The sequence below is a fragment of the Trichomonas vaginalis genome, chromosome IV (assembly GCF_026262505.1).
Source record: "Trichomonas vaginalis G3 chromosome IV, whole genome shotgun sequence".
In the NCBI taxonomy this organism is placed as follows: Eukaryota; Parabasalia; order Trichomonadida; family Trichomonadidae; genus Trichomonas; species Trichomonas vaginalis.
Genome location: NC_067206.1, coordinates 36,863,762 through 36,883,688, shown reverse-complemented (window position 1 = coordinate 36,883,688; position 19,927 = coordinate 36,863,762). Strand labels below are relative to the sequence as shown.

General features: G+C 32.1%; 5 protein-coding genes and 2 non-coding genes across 7 annotated transcripts, besides 2 other annotated features; 2 read left to right on the top strand and 5 right to left on the bottom strand.

Annotated features, from left to right (window-relative positions):
- Positions 1–498: 498 nt before the first annotated feature.
- On the bottom strand, positions 499–3,105 carry TVAGG3_0234840 (ubiquitin-protein transferase protein; the record flags this gene model as incomplete). Its single annotated transcript, XM_001301950.1, has 1 exon — positions 751–3,105. The coding sequence occupies one exon, from the start codon at positions 3,103–3,105 to the stop codon at positions 751–753; it is 2,355 nt and encodes a 784-aa protein (XP_001301951.1).
- Positions 3,106–3,211: 106 nt separating this feature from the next.
- TVAGG3_0234830 (importin alpha family) lies at positions 3,212–4,697 on the top strand (the record flags this gene model as incomplete). Its single annotated transcript, XM_001301949.1, has 1 exon — positions 3,217–4,677. One exon carries the CDS (start codon positions 3,217–3,219, stop codon positions 4,675–4,677), a length of 1,461 nt encoding a protein of 486 aa, XP_001301950.1.
- Positions 4,698–5,079: 382 nt separating this feature from the next.
- Positions 5,080–6,104, bottom strand: TVAGG3_0234820 (uncharacterized protein; the record flags this gene model as incomplete). Its single annotated transcript, XM_001301948.2, has 1 exon — positions 5,182–6,075. One exon carries the CDS (start codon positions 6,073–6,075, stop codon positions 5,182–5,184), a length of 894 nt encoding a protein of 297 aa, XP_001301949.2.
- An 18-nt stretch (positions 6,105–6,122) lies between these two features.
- On the bottom strand, positions 6,123–6,194 carry TVAGG3_0234810. Its single transcript has one exon. It is a non-coding gene; the product is annotated as a tRNA-Glu (tRNA).
- A 229-nt stretch (positions 6,195–6,423) lies between these two features.
- Positions 6,424–9,963, bottom strand: TVAGG3_0234800 (guanylate cyclase protein; the record flags this gene model as incomplete). Its single annotated transcript, XM_001301947.1, has 1 exon — positions 6,454–9,963. One exon carries the CDS (start codon positions 9,961–9,963, stop codon positions 6,454–6,456), a length of 3,510 nt encoding a protein of 1,169 aa, XP_001301948.1.
- A 2,452-nt stretch (positions 9,964–12,415) lies between these two features.
- Positions 12,416–13,497, bottom strand: TVAGG3_0234790 (guanylate cyclase protein; the record flags this gene model as incomplete). The annotated part of the gene is made up of 1 exon (XM_001318819.1): positions 12,649–13,383. One exon carries the CDS (start codon positions 13,381–13,383, stop codon positions 12,649–12,651), a length of 735 nt encoding a protein of 244 aa, XP_001318854.1.
- A 1,107-nt stretch (positions 13,498–14,604) lies between these two features.
- Positions 14,605–14,676, top strand: TVAGG3_0234780. Its single transcript has one exon. It is a non-coding gene; the product is annotated as a tRNA-Asp (tRNA).
- Positions 14,677–15,671: 995 nt separating this feature from the next.
- Positions 15,672–16,712: a mobile genetic element.
- A 748-nt stretch (positions 16,713–17,460) lies between these two features.
- Positions 17,461–18,258: a mobile genetic element.
- Positions 18,259–19,927: the final 1,669 nt, after the last annotated feature.

The window sequence follows — 19,927 nt, the reverse complement described above, 5'->3', positions numbered from 1 at the left end:
TGTGAAATGTTTTCGAAAAATTAGAATAGATTGCTAATCGAGGTAGGTGTGATATTCTCTAAAAGTTTAGCAGCAAGTCAATACTTGTCATACAATGAAAAATAGCCGTCAGGTATAAGTTTTTTTTTCCCCCCCCCCTGATCTGCCTGCATGCATCCGATTTATTTACCAAAAGCATGTTAAAATATCAAGATGCAACTCTAACCACATCAGAAACTCTCAAAAAGCAATGTCAGCCGCATTTCAAGTTCACAAAATTAATGAATTCAAATATATCTTATTTAAACATTATTCAAATAAAATTAATATCATTGGTCATCATCAAAATAATAAAACAATTGAGATTAGATCTAATCTGATAAGAACCTTTCAAAACATTTCTGAGCTTTCAAATTTCTGAGAAAATTGATAATACTAGAAATCTAAGAAAGAATAAGATTCATCAAATGCATTGATAAATGGCCCACGACTGTCAAATTGTCAGATTTAAGATTTTATCGTCATTGTTTGACATTAATATAATATTTGGATTATTGCATATTTAATTAATAAGCACATTTATATTATTCTCTGCTTATGTGTTCAAAATTAGGAGTTTAGCATTCATATGTTTGAAAATGTTCATAAATAAAATTTAATTTCAAAATTCAGCAATTGGAACTATGAAGTATCGACTACTTTCAAATCAGTTGGATTTTTATAAATTATATATTATAAAAAAATTATACAGACAAAAATAATAATCGCAATCTAATTGGAAACCATGAGTAAATTGATATTATCTGAAAGATCTTTTACAATTTTGATGGATTCTTTCAAATTAAATGATTGTTTTGCAATTCCAGCAAAAGTTTGTGTTTCTACGTCACATAACCAAAGGCAATGATTAGCTATGCCACAAACAATGTAGTTCCTATCTTCAATGATTATCTCATTGCCAGGTAAAACACCAAGACCTGCCATTGCAGCAATTGCTACTTTAGCAAGAGGTAACACATCTTCCTTAGTTACAAAAGGATATGCATAATGCCCTGTCCTGAAATGTCTTCTAAGCAATATTACTTTTTCATTCAAAAAGGGGTGAACTTCCCCGTTGTCACTTTTTTGAATCCACAGCTTCTCGTCTTTTCTTCCAATTACTGTATATATTGAATCATCTTCCTTGGAAAGTATGATGTCGCTTGGTAGATAAGGATATGATCTTTCTGCTTCTATCGAAACATCGTATTCAACACCATTTACTGTTCTTTTTCCTTCTCCACAGAACCTTGCAATCAAAGTACATTCTTTGTTAGCAATAATAACTGGTTTTCCGTTAGAAACAAGACCTTTGTCACTCAGGAAGATGATCTTTTCTGATAAACAGCCCAAAACAGTGCCATTTTCTTTTAATGATTCGACAAATACGCGATCAAGTTCCTTAAATTGCGTATTTGACTGTAATTTAATTGATTTCTTCTGCGGAATCAACTTAATCTTGCCATTTACAAGCTTCGCGAGGTAAGATGATCCAAATAATCCGAGAACTTTGTAAATAGACGTATTATATCTAGCGTAGAATGGTTCTATCTCCTTAATAGGAAGGTTTCCTTCAGGTGTATCATAATATTTCGATGTTTCATCCCTGAATAATGAATGAAGATTTTTCAAGCCATCTTCCTTGAGACAAAACGCTCTTCCTGTATCATCTGCGAACCACACAGTACCATGCGCATATCCAAGTACCGTAAATGGCTTCTGATCCGGTCCTGTAACAACAGATCCTCCTTTGAAGCCAAAAAGAGAGCAAATACTGCCGCCATCGAATGCAGAAGTCTCTCCAGTATCATTTGTTCCTTCATATAAACTATATCCTTTTCTTGTTACGAATTGAATCGAATCTGGTTCAACTTCTCTCATTGTTCCATTAAAAGACACAATAATATTGGCGCATAATACGCCAATTGTTTTTCCTTCACCGTATTTTTGGTGTTTTACTGTATCTCCAGGTAATAAATCGTAAATTGTTAAACTAGAAGCTGCCGTATTAACTGTTTTTCCTCCAACAAGAATAGATCTGGCAATAGCAACAAGATTTCCTGTCATCTTGAAGAATTTAAGGGCAGGATGAACTGGTCTGATTGAATCTGTCAAAACTACTGAATGGAAACATCCGCAACGCACGAAAACAGCCTTTCCTGGAACGTGCATTGATCTTGTAGGTACAATTAGGTCCGTACTTTCACCACACATCAATCTTCCATCTGCTGAAGCTCCGCAGCCGTAAACTGAGCCATCGTGGCCAATGAATATCGTAGAAGCGTCTCCCATATCAATTTCAATGATGTTTGCGCCATCTAAATCTGTTAAAAACTCAAATCTGTTTCGAGATTCTGTATCTCCGAATCCTAATCTTCCGCTTTCGCCATTTCCACACATCATGACTCTGCCATCACGTGTGATAACAGCGGCGTGTTCGTTGTAAGCGAAAACTCTTGCAACTTGAATATTTTGTAATGAAGGTACAGGAAGAAACGTTGTTGTTGATCCTGTTCCTTCCATGGCAAATTTGTCAATGCCGTAAACTTGTCCTTGTGTAGTTAATGCTAAAACAAAATTTGATCCAACTGCAGCGTCACAAACAGGATCTGGAAGTACCCAACGCTGGGCAGAAACATTTCCGGCATTCGCTCTGTATATTGCACCATCTACATCTATCGCAACTGATACTGCACACCCTGATGTAACATAAATCGCTGGTTTTGGTATTTGTATTTCGAGAATTCTTCTGCCAGTTGAAAGACCGCATGTATAAACTTTGCCTGTTGTTGTTAAAAATGTTGTACTTTTATCACCGCAGTGCGCCCAAGCAATTTGTTCGTCTGGAAAGCAATCAAGTGGAAATGGGCGTGAAAACTCACCAATATGAGATAAACCTAGTTGAAAATCTGAATTGTCTCCCCAGCAAACTGCTTTCCCGTCGTCAAAAATTACAATATTATGCCTCCAGCCAACAGCAATGCATTTCACTCCTTTGCTTTCAATAGGAACGATGGCTGGTGTTTTGCCTGGTCCTGGACGACCAAGCCGATTTCCACCATCTGCGCCTGCAGAATAAATCGGCATCTTTTCAACAAAAAAAAAATTATTGATTCAATAAAATCATATTTTAGGGGGAGGAGAAATTTACCCCTTAAATTTTTGAGATATTGTCACTTTTTAAGTGCCCGTTTAAAAATGGAAATATTTCCGACCGGCTACAAACAATTTGGAAAAGCAATAGAAATCTTCGACCAATCACTTGTATCAACACAGATTGACTTATCTACCGAATTACAAGAAGATCCGCTTCCTCCAGAAGAAATTGATGAAGAAATTGCGCCAATTGAATATTATACAAATCTAATGTCAGCTTATGCAGGTTCTAACCAAGAATTCCTTGTCCATTCGCTTAGAAAACTTCTAGGTTTTACAAGTAAAGTTGAAATCATTGATACTCAAGAATTGATACAACAAGGCGTATTAGATGCATTAATTGAACTCACAAAAGTCGAAGATATTGATATTTCTTTCTTAGCTTTCGGAGTATTAATCAATTTGTCTGCTCGTACGAATCCAAGGAATGATCCACTAAATTCAGATGAATTTTTCAATTTCTTATGCGAAATGTCTAATGTTACATCTCTCAATCTCAAAATTTTCGGTTGTTTATTAAGATGTTTCAGTAATTATGCAGAAAACTCAGAAGAAAACCGCAATAAAGTAATGGGAATCTTTCCTATCAATCGTTTAGATGCAATTTTCCAGCAATGCAGCAATCTTACAGTGCAGAATGAAATTGTTCATTTAATCTACATCTACTCCAAATTTTCCATTGATCCTGACAATGGAAAGTTCATAATTGCACTTTGCCATAGCGTAATCATGAAGAAATTCAATCAATTTGTAGATTACGCTTTATGGGCTTTATTAAGCATTCTACATCAAGTTGATGTTGCTGTTGACCATATATATTCTCCAGAGTTCGCAGATGCTGTTTGTCAGTTAATTGGAGTTAAATCTCCAAAAATCAAATCTCCGGCACTTTTATTGATCGGATTCTTCCTTGAAGCAGGTAAACCAGTTAACAATATCCACTATGGAAGCATTGTTGAGTGTTATTCTTCTGAAGATCAAAATGTTCAATTAAATTCTTTTTATGTAACAAAATTCATTGCGAAAACAATGCCAGAAAATATCGAGAAGCTCATCAATGCTGGATTATTCAATGAAATGTACCACGCTTTGAATGGAGATTTCAAATATAATCTCAAAAAAGAAGCTGCTTACACTTTGAACGCTGTTATCATGCAAGGTCGCAAGCCTGTTGTTGAAAGAATGTGTGTCAATGGATCAGTCTCACAACTTATTGTGAATTTCGAATACGAAGACAGAGATTTGATCATTGACACTCTTAAAGCCCTTGATGTTGTGTTTGAGATAGGTCAAGTCATTGAGCCGAGATTGTACAGGCTTTTGTTATCAAGATTCAAGACAATTGAAGGTTTTGAAGCTTTAGATCAATTACTTGAATTGGATGACTTCGAAATCACATCAGCAGTTGATTCTATCAAGGAAACATACTTCGAAGACCTTGATATTGATGCTATTCCAATCGACGTTGATTCAGATGCAGTTGATGAAGAAGATGAGAATTAAATATAGAAATAAATTGTTTTAAAAGAATAAAAAGTATATTTGTGTTTTACAACGATCATATGTCTTTTAATGTGCTTATTTATCCTTAAAATGTTAATAAGGAATTGATATTCTTTAAAATTAAAAATAATAATGATCTTCAATAGGTCTTATTCGGATTTTTATTACAAAACATTGTTAGTCACGCCTTTAATCTATTCAATATGAGAAATTATTTCTAATCTATTTTATGTGATCCTATTTCTTTAAGTATTATCATATAATTGATCTAATTACTGATATTTTCGTAGCATCAAGCCATTAATTTGGAGATATATCTAAAATATAATGGTTATCTTCGTCGAATTATAAAAAAAAGTTAACATTCTTTACTATATAGATATAACTAATAACAGTTTTATTCATATTATCAATAATTGATAAAAATATGAAACAAAAAGAAAATAATATTCAATTTATTGAAGTAAATCAATAAATTTGGTTATTAAAAGTAACTACATCATACTAGTGGTTACGCTTGTTAGGATTTAAAGTTGGATTTGGATCGATATTGCATGAAATTGTTTCTATGAATTCTGATTGTGTAGGTGGTATATCAAACGAACATCTAGTAAGGGTTATTAACCCTGAGTACTCCCAGTTAACAGAAATCAATGTTCCTGTGTTATTTACAAAAACGCAATCTTCGAAAGCAGAAGGTCCAGAAAACATGATAACTCCTGGTGTCTTTGCATCATTTGAAAAGAAATTAATGTAATTAAATGCATTTATCTGGTTTTCTGTTGTAGTTATGCAAAATATACTTCTTCCTAAGTTAAAACCGACATTGAAGTAAGAGGAAATTACAGTTAGACTGTTTTGGAAATGAAAACTAGCGCCGTATTCCATTAATCTGTTATCTGTTGAATTAACATTTTTCGAAACTATGAAATTTGAGAACAAATTAACGGAATAAAATGCGCCAAAGAATCTATTTGGTGCGCAGTATGATACGGTTGATTCATTGAATGTAATGTCGCCATTTGTAGAAGCAAAAATTGCTTGCCCAACCCAATCAGCGTAACATTGGACGCATTTGCATTGGTAGATCTGAAATTTCGAGCATGATGTAAAGATAGCACCACCACTTCCATTTCTGGCATCAAAAGCAGTGCATTGGTTAAAAATTGAAGTATCTAGTAAGAGAATTCTAATTGGATTGGACATGTAAATAGCACCACCATTGTTTTGTGAGCCAGAAATGCAATTTTCGAAAGAGGATTTTGTGATTATATAACAATTTTCGAATAATTTAGTTTGATTAAAGATGTTTGCTTTGATTTCGTGACAGTTAGGATAGTCGCCTGAAGAAAATATTCCTAATGATTGAACTCCAAGAAGAAAAAGGAATAAATTCATCAGATTGAATAATTTTTGACATGTCAAAATAAAACGAAAAAATAATTTTCCGACACGGGGAGTCGAACCCCGCTCCAGCGGATGAGAACCGCTTATCCTAACCGATGAACGATGTCGGATTCACGAAAATTTATTTTTAATTTTCCTAATGAACAATAAAATTTTCATCAATTAACTGATTGTTTTATTTTTCCATAACTACGAGCAAGATTTAAACTGTGCTCATAATATGTATTCATGTTTTAAGATTTTATCGAAAATTCTGTTATTTAATTAACATTCAAAGTAATTTTGAAGCAAGATCTTACATATATTAACTTTATTTTAACTAAAATTAAAATTTAGTCTGTAAATATCTACATTACAAAATAATTAATATTATGGATCAACAAGATAAGTAAACATCTTTCCACCCTTAATATCAATTTCTCCTCGCTCCTTGATAACAAATTGTTGACCATAAATAAGTTCATAAACTGGTCTACTTACATGAACTTTCATTGGAACTCCTTTACTTTCCATTTCATGTGCAATGTTGATAGCAGGTCCAAAGATCTCAAATGTTGGTTTTTCTGTTCCAATAACTCCAGCAATAATTGGACCTCCTGTGTTTATTCCGACTCTGATTCGAAGGCTTTCATTTTCACGTTCATCAATCTCAACTAACTTCTTAATAACACTGCATCCAAAATCAACAACTTCTTTTGCATGAACAGCTGGTTGATTTACTTCATCGAAAATGCCTCCAGCCGCCATGTAGCAATCACCGATGCACTTGATCTTTGTCATAGTCTTGTGTGCATTTGTTAATAAATCATATTCTTTGAACATAATATTAAGCATTCTCATCACATATTGTGCATCATGACTTCCACACCATGGTGTGAATTCAACGACATCTAAGAAAAGAACTGTAACTGATTTGATTGCAAAAGAAATGTTTTTCTCTTCAGCTTGAACTCTTGGAACTAAACAAGCAGGTAATATAGAAGCTAACATTTGATCAGATCTCTTCTTTTCATCATCAATCATTTTTTCATGCATCAATGTTTGTGTTATATTTCTTCCACTGAAGATTTTTCTTCCTGCAACACTTTGTGTTGAGAATTCAATGAAATTTTTGTTCTCTTCGTGATCAATAAAAGTAAGTACTGTTGTTGTGTTCAATGCTTTTTCAACCTTTCCATCACATGAAAATCTTTCATTTACAAAGAAATCAGTAATTAAGGTGTCAATAATATCTTCTTCCTTAATTCTAAATGTATCTTCAAATGCTTTATTGGCGCTAAGGATTTTATTGTTCTCTTCATTGACAACAACTACAATATCATTTAATTTGTTTGCAACTTCATTGTGGAACTTTAAATCTCTTTCTATTTCATCATCCTTTCTTTTACTGTAATTCCCAGAAAGAACATCCATGATTCTTGAATTCTGGAAAAGTATTGTTGGTTGGACTCTTAAAAGATTCAATAAAGCAAATCTCAATAACTTTGATTCATTATGAATCATAATTAAAGATACAATTGTGAACAATAAAGAAACAAGTGTGAATGAAATGCAACAAATCAAAATTGGCTTTTCCTCTTTCGATGTCTGTCCTTGAATTGTTGGAACTAATTGTCTTCCAGTGTGAGAATAGAATGTCTCATAAAGTTCAAATGGACCAATTTGCCAAAGATCTTCAATACCCTCATCTCTTAACTTTGGCCAAATATCTTGAGTCATTAAATTAACTTGTTTCTTCAATAATGCTATTGTCAAATAGATTTGGAGTTCACAAGAAAACTGATGTGCACTTTCAGGAATTGTCTTTGGTACACTGTTTTGATCGACGTTTTTATGTAATATTTCTGTTGAATCTTGAAGGGCTTTTTTCATTCCTAAGAATGGAATATCGTATTCATCTTTACCTCCAAGTCTTAACAAATTCAAATAATCAACAATTGTTGGAACAAAATTCCTAATTACATTCATTTCAACATCAGGTCTTGGACACAATGTATACAAGCTATCATCATATTTTGCAGGAAGAATTGTTATCATACTTGATACCAATGAAAACATTTGGCAAATACTTCCATATATGTAATTAACGTGATGACAATTCTTAACCAATGTCTCTGAAGCTTTCTTATAACTTGAAAGCATCAAGAAATATTCGACACAAGCGCAAATTCCAACAATCAATACATTGAAAGCATTGTATATTTCAATAGATCCAGCTGTACCGTCATTTATTGATGAGAACATTTTAATGATTCCATCTTCTTGTCTATTCGATTCAGTTTCATTCGTTTTCGAGCTCATTGAGTCTTGTTTTGAATTTGAAAAACTAGCGGAAACATTTGAAATCACTGTTTTTGGAAGACTGCTGAAGACGCTGTATAATTCTTCTTTGTTCATTTTGAGCTGCTTCAACTGTAAATGATATAATACAAAAAATGATATTACGCAAAGTATAATCATTCCAAGCATTATACCTGTAAATATTTTTTGATTTTTATCATTAACTTCTCGGATGTAATCAACTAACAAACTCATTGCTTCTCCAGCAACTCTTGTGGTGGTAACATCGTTAGAACGGCTTGTGACCGCATCTAATCCGCCTGCAACGCTAACATCAACTTTTTCAAAATCAAGAACCTTTGCACAATGTGTGGCAATTAAAACAATTAATTCAATCATGCTAGTTTTAGTTTGCATTACTTCTTCAGGAGATTCATAAATATTAAAAGGAAGAACTGAAGAAAATATTTTTGTCCGAACTTCTTCAATTATTTCATTTCCAACTTTGTAAGATCTTAGAGATGTTAGCAATGCAGTCGTCAATGGAACCTGAGCAATCAAATATTCTGTGGCTTCTTTTGATTCAAGATAGCCTCCATAAGCATTCAATGGAAATCCTTCAGTAATTACATTTTTCTCCATGAGGGTTTGAGAGGGATTTTTGGGATCTGGAAGTTCTTCTAATAAATATTTTCCGATAAATAATGGAAGAATATTAATAAGATTCCTCATTGATGAAATTCCATATAAGTAATCAAGTGGCTCGTCTAAAGAATCTGTGAAATATCCGAAATAAAAGTATAATGCTAGGAAAGGAATCAAAATAAACACAATCAAATTGATGATCATGAAAAACTTCATAAATTGCAATGCTGGAACTTTGTGATTATCAATAAGTTTCTTGATTGTGTCAGGTTGTTGATTATCTAAATCATCATCAGCCATAATATTCTCTTCTGATTGAAAAATTTCTTCGTCATTTGTTGTGATTAAGATTTTTGAACTAAATGAATTTACTATGTTTTCAGGGATGTTAGGAAAAGCAATCATTCCCAAATCGTGTAATGTGTCTTTGTTAACTTGTATTCCTGATTGTAACAGCCTGTAATTTTCTTTCCATATCCTGGCGTTTACATAGTCAAGTTTGATCTCGGATAGGAATCTGAAATATTGTCTGGCCACAAATCTGTTATTAGGATAAAGCATCATTAATTGATTGACTTCAACTTCTGATTCGTTCACACTGAGATAGGCAGATTTATTTGAATGATCCATTTCTCCAAAGTTCCCTTGAAGAACAAGATCCCAAATGTTTCTTAATCTGTTTATGGACTTATCAAAATGCTTTGTTAACTTAGCAATCCTTGACTTCAATTCAACTGTGAACAATGTTTCTCTTGTCTTAATGATTTGTCCAATATTAAGAATTTTTTGATCAATGAGATCTTTGTCAGCTTTGCAGTTCCTCATATTGTTTGCAATGAATGACATGCAATTTGATTGTTCAGGATAAACTGCAGCAAACTTTGCATATATTGCCCACATTGCAAGATCGTCTGGCCATTTTGGGGTTGTGCCATGTGAGGTGAAAATCACCATACACCGATTGGACCTTTTTAAAAAAAGATATGGTGAGTATTTGATTTGTTCCTTGGTATTTTGCACGCAGATAGACTAGGGTAATGCCGATCATTTCGTGTAGGAATTACGTAAAAAAAATTATGACCCAAGTTATTCACATTATAAAATTATATAAAGTGTGTCTAATTTCAATAATATTCATATGACCTTATAGTATGGTACCTATATAATAATACATATAGTTTATAGTAATATCTCAGTTTTTATAGTTTGATATCTTATTAATTATGATCAATATGTGTGTATTAGTGTATATTTTACATGGCGCATATAGACTTGTGTTAGACACACACATTTATATATATTAAAATGAAAAATACGCAGATAATAAGGATCTCAAGATGTGATGCCGAGCATCTGCTACTTATTTGGGGTAAGCAGCAGATGCTGGCATATATGTGTCATAGCAAGTGTATCTATGCTAATAGATTACACTTGCTATGACTTTCCCGGAATCTCAAGATGATTCCGGGGAAAACAGTAATAACCTCTCAAAATGTTCGTTTCAATATCATAAAGCTGAGAAATGGGCTTTGACCTTGAGAAAAGGCCCATTTCCCAGCTTTATGATGAATTTTAGTTATCATTGCGAGTGTCTGCTGCAAATCTCGGTTGAAGCAGCAGGCACTCGCAACCGTATTCCACGGCAAGTGTATTTATGGTGTTGGAATGCACTTGCCGTGGCTTTTGTACAATCTCGTGATCTTACTGGAGTGAGCGGCAATGGAAGCCAAAACCACTCCACTCAGTACCAGAAAGCTATGAAGGAAGTCCTAACCTAGAGAAAGGGCTTCCTTCATAGCTTTCTGGGTGACATGAGATTTGTAATTGTTGAACATTGAGTATTTTGCAGGCTCTGGCCTTTGCTTGGGCCAGAGCTTCGTATTTGGATGTTCCCAGGGCCGGATTCCTCTCCTGCCGCCCTAGATCAGGACGGCATTTGAGAAAGCCGGCCCTGAGGACAGTAAGCGAAGCCCTGGCCTTTGCTAGGGCCAGAGCCTGTATTTGTATGTCTTTCAGGGCCGAGTTCTTGCGAGACCGTCGACATGATCGACGATCATCGCAAAACTCGGCCCTGAGGATTGTATTTGCAGGCTCTGGCCTTTGCTTGGGCCAGAGCTTCGTATGGGAACTCTCTCGGGGCTTTTCCTCTCCGGCCGCCCCGAATCAGGGCGGTCTTTGAGGAAACCGGCCCCGAGGATGGTTTGCGAAGCTCTGGCCTTAGCAATGGCCAGAGCTTGTGATTTTAATGAAGAGCCAAGTTCCTCTCGGATCGGGCCTAATGAGGACGACCGTCGAGGAACTTGGCTCTGAGCTGATGAATTGTAAACTCTGGCCTCGATGAAGGCCAGAGTTTTTAAGGGAATGTTTTGATGGGATGAGCCTATGCTCAGTAAGCTCATCCCATCAAAACATTCGTTTAAAAATTGAATTAAAAATTATCGTATGCATTGAAAAATTAAAAAAATAAAAATGAACAATATTATTATATAATGAGAATAGAATAAATTATCATAAAATTGAATAAAATTATCCAAAAAAATTGAAAATTTTAAAAATTAAATAAAAAATAACAAATTTCATAAGAAAATTAAGGAATAGAGAAATATTAGATAGAAAGAGTATGTTTATTTATGATTATAAGATTGAAATAATGAGATTTTGAGAGTTTTAAGAAGAATGTGATCTTTATATTTTTTTGGAGGAAGGTTTTACAAGAAAGGAGTTAACAAATGCAGGGTATTGTCCTTTACCCTGCATTTGTAAACTCCTTTCTCGAATTGAAATTCGATGTTTAACATTCTTTGAAAAAAGTGCAAGCTATTCGAGAAAGGAGTTTACAAATGCAGGGTAAAGGAACAATACCCTGCATTTGTAAACTCCTTTCTCGAATTGAAATTCAATGAATCACATTCAAGTGAAAAAGTGCAAGCAATTCCTGATTTGCTCATATAGGTGCAGGGTACTAGTGATAGATCCTGCAAATATATGAGCAAATCAGGAATTATGTCCGACACATTCGCATCGAAGAACAAAAGTGCGCGCTTTTCCCATTCTGCACATATAGGTGCATGGTGCCAGTGATAGACCCTGCATATATATGTGCAGAATGGGAAAAGTGTTTGCAACATTCGCATCGAAAGGTAAAAGTGCAAGCTTTTCCCATTCTGCACATATAGGTGCATGGTGCCAGTGATAGACCCTGCACCTATGTGTACAGAATGGAAAAACTATCTACTTTGAATATTCTGCATCGGAATCTCTTGGTCAATATACAATTAAATACAATGATCACATCGATATTTGGAGATACAAGATAAGTATCTCCAAATGCCGATGTGATCATATATGATTGTCGATAAAAATTTGAAATCTCAAATAAGATGCAGATTAAAAAATGGATATGTGACCAAAATGAGTTTACAAACACAATATAGAGTATATATATAGATACCTCATTGTATTCAAAATGAAATAAAACAAAATTTTTGAAATTCATATCTTATATAAAACACATTATTCCTCAATACTATATGAGTAAATATGGCTTGATTAGTATAGATATATGCACATATATTTGGCCCCCAATATAAATTCTATGTTTTCGGGAAAGCAAAAGGTCCAATCGGTGTATGATAAATTTCACCTCACATGGCACCGCCCCGGCCATTTTTCAACAGCTGTTTTGAATAATGAATCATCTAGGCATATTGGGTGACAATTTCTAAATCCCGTGATAACAAGCTGTTTGTATTTTCCTTTGGATCCTATAACATCGAAGTTGATTGTTGATTCGTATTCATCTAAGATTTGAAGATTTTTTGTTTCTCTTCTCTTTATGAATAAGTAGGTGAAATAGAATACTACTATTGCTAATCCAGCAAAAGCAGCAAAGAAGTAATCTCCCCATTCATCAACATGTAAAATTGGATAGAGGCTCGCAGCTGAAACAAGAAATCCAAGAATTGACCCGCCTAAGATTAATGTTTGGTCTCTGATTGAAAGAAAAGTACCACAATTGAAGAATGTAGTGCAATTATACAGATAGCATAACATCGATACTATCATAAATGTTGTAGATGGGTATTGTGACAGATAAGATGTCAATGACGAGAAAAAGGTGACAATATTAGTTGTATTGAAGAGTTTACATTGTGCTGCTCCTTCTAATGTCTGATACGAAACGCATCTGAATGAAAGTGTCATTGTGTAGCAATTCTTAATTATGTATGTGTAAATAAAGACATTGATTGCTGTAAGAATGATTGGAATAATTGTGTTCAATGATGAAGCATAAACCTTTTCAACTAAAGCTGAGAAAATTTGGCCTGCAAATTGAATGGATATAGGAATAAACAGAAAAGGTACAAATGACATGAAAATGGTAAGTATATATGTCTCTGTCTTCGATACGATTGTTGTTCTTTTGTATTTGAAGGCAATTAAAATTAGATAAATAATGAACAAAAGTAAGACAATATTATGTATTTACATTGATTAGGTTGTAAACAGTATCAAAATGAAGGGATAATCAGTACGTTATTTTGATTTCATGCCTGTAAATAATATTCAGGGCTTAGATTTTAAGAGAATTTTAAGAAATGACGATTTGAAAATTCTAGCTAGCGATATCGCTTATCATATCTTAAAAGATTTACGGGATATACTAAATGTTTAAGGAAATTCGGATATCGATATATCATAATGCAAAAAGATATCAGAAATTCTATGTTCATGTTTATGCAAGATATATTTGAAAATATCTATCATTTTATTCGATAATTTGGTAAAGTTCAAATCTTTTGATATTTGAGATTAATAATTTTAGGATTATGCTGGGTTCGATATTTTTAGGTGAAAAATCAAATATCTCAAATAAAATGTCTGTAATAATAATTTCAAATTGCTAGTATGTGCATGAATCTCTTCATTATCTATGGGCAGAAGTATTTATCATTGTGTATCAATGTAAAAAGTTTAATTACTCATCGATGGTTTATTATTATTTCAAAATAAAACTCTTAAAAATGACGATTATTTTTAATTGAAAATTGTGGTGAATTGAATAAAAGAATAGAAAAGGTAATAAAAATTAATAAAGTTCGATTTTAAATTTGTTTGGTTCAATACTGTATGATTTCCGTATGGAATTAACTCTCAGATGAATGAATCCTCCATGAATAGTAAGAGTATTTCATGGAGGATTCATTCATCTGAGAGTTAATTCCATACGGAAATCATACAGTATTGAACCAAACAAATTTAAAATCGAACTTTATTAATTTTTATTACCTTTTCTATTCTTTTATTCAATTCACCACAATTTTCAATTAAAAATAATCGTCATTTTTAAGAGTTTTATTTTGAAATAATAATAAACCATCGATGAGTAATTAAACTTTTTACATTGATACACAATGATAAATACTTCTGCCCATAGATAATGAAGAGATTCATGCACATACTAGCAATTTGAAATTATTATTACAGACATTTTATTTGAGATATTTGATTTATCTATTGTTAAAATATGTAACAAATAGATATGAAAAATCCAAAGTTATATTAAAAATATATCTTAAAATATCTTTACGTGAATCGGTCATAGTGTAATGGTTATCATGTAAGATTGTCGTTCTTTTGATCCGGGTTCGATTCCCGGTGACCGAGCTTTTTTATCTTTTTTTTTCATGAACGTTTTCAAATTGGGAGAATTCAAATTTTCTGGCGGGTTCAATTTGAGTTTTGAGGGGATTTGTAAATTATATCGTACTCATTTGTGAGAATTGGAGGTAGCCGATAACCAAAATGGCTCAAAGAGATTTTATTGTTTTCGTGTGCATTCTAAAATTTATCATTAGATCGACATCTGAACCCGTCAGCAAATTGGAGTTGACCATTATTAAAAACTAAATCCATTAAAGCTCCACGTTCATACATTCAATTTTGAGAGGGCATTCAATTAAGATTTTGCCTAAAAGCACACTTGTAGCCTCATATGTTTGGTTTTGGAATGAACAGACACCTGATTCATCATCTACATGATGAGAGGGATCTATTGGTAGCACTCAAATTGAATAAATAACTAATTTGAAAAAACTTGGTTTTTTTCGTCCAAAATCTATTTTGGAAAAAATTGACATATTTACATCGGTGAGAAAAAATTTTAAAATCTAATTGCAGCATGACTAATCGCAATATTAGGAGAAACTAATTATCATATTCTTTTTCATTTTTATGAAAGATACAATTTCTCAAAACCCATCCACGCGCATAAAAAAATGAAATGTCCCTTATAAGACAGGGATTCCAGAGAAACAAAAGTTTCCAAAATCTGAAAAGTAGATTGCCAATTTCCAACAAAAACTGGAATTTGGCATTTAGAAATATTAATATATTATTTATATAATATCAAAATTGTAATGATGAGTTCAGTTTTTGATTTGAATGATCTAGAAAATTTCTTGATTTCTATTATCTTCAATCAAGGGTTGATATGAAATAGATAATATTTTAAAATATATGAAGATTGTATTTTACTGATTTTTTATTAGTATAAGCAATATAATCTCAAAATACTAATAAATTCGAAAATCAAGAACTTTTGTAAATAAATCATGCGAGTCAACGGATAGAAAATAATAGTAGTTCACACTGTTTCTTAAGGGTGCACCCGTATGTACGTTTATTTGAGAGGAGGAGGATTACCCTCTCAATTTTGAGGGATTCGTTAGTTTATTTTCTCGATGAATATGCAATAAAATTTGATTTTTACCTTATCAATATACTTCATATAATATACACATGTTCATGTAAAAACTTTTTTCCAAAATCCTCAGGAATTAAGGGATTTTTGAATTTTAAGAATTTTTTTCGAATTTTTTCGAAAAAAAAATATTTTCAGAACAGCCTTAACGGCTAAGATTTAGGAACAATGTTAAGTATCAAAAAGAAAGGAGGTCTGATATAGACAACATATATCGTTGAAGGTTGAAAAAATCTCTAATATTTGAGCCCAAAATTTCAAATTTTAATTTTTTGAAAAAAGAGGCCACCCGTATGTACGTTTATTTGAGAGGAGGAGGATTATATTTTTGAAAGGGTGAAACATTATGAATATGTTAATTATATAATAATATGTATTATTATAAAAAAGAAAAAATAAAGCACTTTAATTTTTTTCTTTCTTGATTTTTTACAAAATCTACTTAGAATTATGCAAAATATGACTAAATAATTATAAATTTCAAGTTAAATTTTAATTTTGATAAATAATTTAAATTTCAAAATATCAAGTTCAGTTCGACTATGTATGTAGTAATTCCTCAATAAAGTGCCAAAAACCTATTAAAATATATGAACATTTTCAACATTTTAATGTTTTTATTTAAAAATTTGTTGGAATATGAGCTTCAAACAATTATTATGTAAATAAAAATAATTAAATATATGTATTTATTCGTATTACAACCGTAGTAAGTCGATTCTTCCTTTCTTCTACTGAGGTTTGAATTTGATTTCGAATTGTAAAGAGATTCAAAGGGAAAATACTAGCGGATAAAAACTACCTCCATGAAAGGGTCATAATGGAGTCAAGTTGTATTTTTTGATATTTTTTGCTTTTCGAGCCTAAATAGGTAGCCAAGATAATGCCTAAAAATAAGGTTCTAAATTCTGAAGTTTACATGATCCTCTCGTGTGCACCCTTAACATTCACAAAAAATCAGCCCTTGGGGGCGCGATCAAATACTTGAAAATTAATTTTGGAGTCCATAAGTGCATAGTATAATGGTTAGAATTCCCTATAACAAATCTTGTTTTGTTGCATGCTAAGTAGTGTCAATGTGTAAACCTCTCAATTTTATCGTCGGGGAAGCAACACAATTCCCTCAAAAATATTGAAAAAATATAGAAAATAAAATGAATTAAGATGTACTTAAAATGAGAAATAGATTATGATATTAGATTTTAGAAAAAACAGACTTTTGATATAACTTTTGAGAATCTCATATTAAAAAAAGCATTTAAAAATAAATTTAAATATCTTATTTATTTTACTATTGTAAATATATTCTGAGATTTTTAGAAAAAAACACTTTTCATAAGTATTCAATATTTGAAAATACGCTCCAAAAAAGAATAGATTCTTTTATATTCGCTTATATAAAAGGAGACTCTCTATCAGATGCGAATGCCTGAATTCAGCACCTCTGATAGAGAGTTTCCTCTTATATAAGCAAATCTTTTTCATTCGTTTTTGTTAATATAAAAACATAAAAAGCTACCAATATGAGAAATTAAACCCTGCGAGGCACCAGTCTAGAACTGGCACTTCGCAGGGTTGAATTTCTCTTGACAAATGACAAAACTTGTTCGCAACTGTGAACCATTGCGAGCAAGTTTGCCAGATATCTGGAAGGAATTGCTCCTTATGATATATGCATTGTAACTGTATATATCATAAAGAGCAATTCCTTCAATTAAACGCAAAAACTTTGGTGCAATCGTTGCTGATTGCACCAAAGTTTTCGAACTTTCCCGAGGGAATTGGAGGGTGAGAGATACATAGTCTATCTATGTACCTCCCACCCTCCAAATCCCACTCTAAATGGGAGAAACTTTGTTCGCATGTTATCTTATTCAAACAAAGTTTCTCCCATTTAGAGAAGGAATATGAGCCTACCAGGCACTGATATATAATCAGTGCTTTGTAGGCTCCTATTCCTAATAGAAAGTTCGAAAACTCGGTCGCAATTGCATCTGATTGCGACCGAGTTTTCGAACTTTCCCGAGGGAATTGAAGGGTGAGAGGTATATAGTATGACTATATGCCTCTCACCCTCCAATTCCTTCTCTGAAGCTGGGAAATTTTGTCCAAATGTTAAACTATTCAGACAAAATTTCCCAGCTTCAGAGAAGGAATAGGAGCCTACCAGGCACTGATATATAATCAGTGCTTTGTAGGCTCCTATTCCTAATAGAAAGTTCGAAAACTCAGTCGCAATTGAATCTGATTGCGACCGAGTTTTCGAACTTTCCCGAGGGAATTGGAGGGTGAGAGATACATAGTCTATCTATGTACCTCCCACCCTCCAAATCCCACTCTAAATGGGAGAAACTTTGTTCGCATGTTATCTTATTCAAACAAAGTTTCTCCCATTTAGAGAAGGAATATGAGCCTACCAGGCACTGATATATAATCAGTGCTTTGTAGGCTCCTATTCCTAATAAAAATTTGAAAACTTTGGAGCATTTGATTATTGTATTTTGTCAAGAGAAATTCAACCCTGCGAAGTGCCAGTTCTAGACTGGTGCCTCGCAGGGTTTAATTTCTCATATTGGTAGCTTTTTATGTTTTTATATTAACAAAAACGAATGAAAAAGATTTGCTTATATAAGAGGAAACTCTCTATCAGAGGTGCTGAATTCAGGCATTCGCATCTGATAGAGAGTCTCCTTTTATATAAGCGAATATAAAAGAATCTATTCTTTTTTGGAGCGTATTTTCAAATATTGAATACTTATGAAAAGTGTTTTTCCTAAAAATTTAATATAATGCTTAGCACAATATATAAAATTAAAATATCTATAATTATTTTCTATATCACACTTTTCATTACACCTTGAAAAGTCTTCTCAAACTCTATTTTTAATTATTTTTTAGATATATCTCAAGTGTGATTATTCAAAAACTCATATAGACTATATTTATTTTTTTCATTCAAAAAATTATATGAGAATCTCAAATTAACTTTCAAATTTTTTATTTTAAAAACATATTAATAATCATATTTTAAGATACTTTTTCGCCCCAAAAAATAATCGTACTTCCTCGACGATTAAAAGGCTCTCAATTTCTATCGTTGACACTAATTAGCATGCAACAGTTTTGAAGTTCATTTGCCGAACACAAAACTTTTTTTCGAAATCGAAATTATTTCAAAAAAATATATCTTATTTTTTGCTTTTTAAGATAGTCATTATACACAAAATATTAGTAAACTATTTTTATTTGAATTACTAAAACTTTCAATTTTTTTATTCTCTGATATAGACTCTCATATGATACATTATGAAATATATATGATTTTCTTCTGCTATTAGTTATATTACAATGAATACTAAATCATCTATCAAAGCTAACTCAATAATTTTAGTGTGTTTCAATTTTCACTACTACAAATACTATCTTAAGAACTATTTAAACTTTCCCATGCTTTTACCCAGCATAATATAAAAATATATCCTTTTGTACGAATTATAAAATTTGAAATAACGAATTTGATAAATTCATACCTACATTATGAAATATTTAGTAATTCACTATACAAATACATCTTTGGAGTTTCATAAATTTTAAATTAGAATGATTGTAACATACAATGAATTCGAAATTTTATGTAGAATCTTGGTGGATGATTAGTATTCATTGTAATATAACTAATAGCAGAAGAAAATCATATATATTTCATAATGTATCATATGAGAGTCTATATCAGAGAATAAAAAAATTGAAAGTTTTAGTAATTCAAATAAAAATAGTTTACTAATATTTTGTGTATAATGACTATCTTAAAAAGCAAAAAATAAGATATATTTTTTTGAAATAATTTCGATTTCGAAAAAAAGTTTTGTGTTCGGCAAATGAACTTCAAAACAAGATTTGTTATAGGGAATTCTAACCATTATACTATGCACTTATGGACTCCAAAATTAATTTTCAAGTATTTGATCGCGCCCCCACCCCAAGGGCTGGCTAATATTTTATTATCTAATGAAGATTGCTATAAAATCAAATAAAAGTAAATAATTTTTGATTATTGTTTCAAAAAGTTTAGTTTCAAAAGAGATTAATATCAATAACTCTCAATCTTGACCTCAAACGTATGACTTCAACATTATCCTGTATGTGTATTAGAAA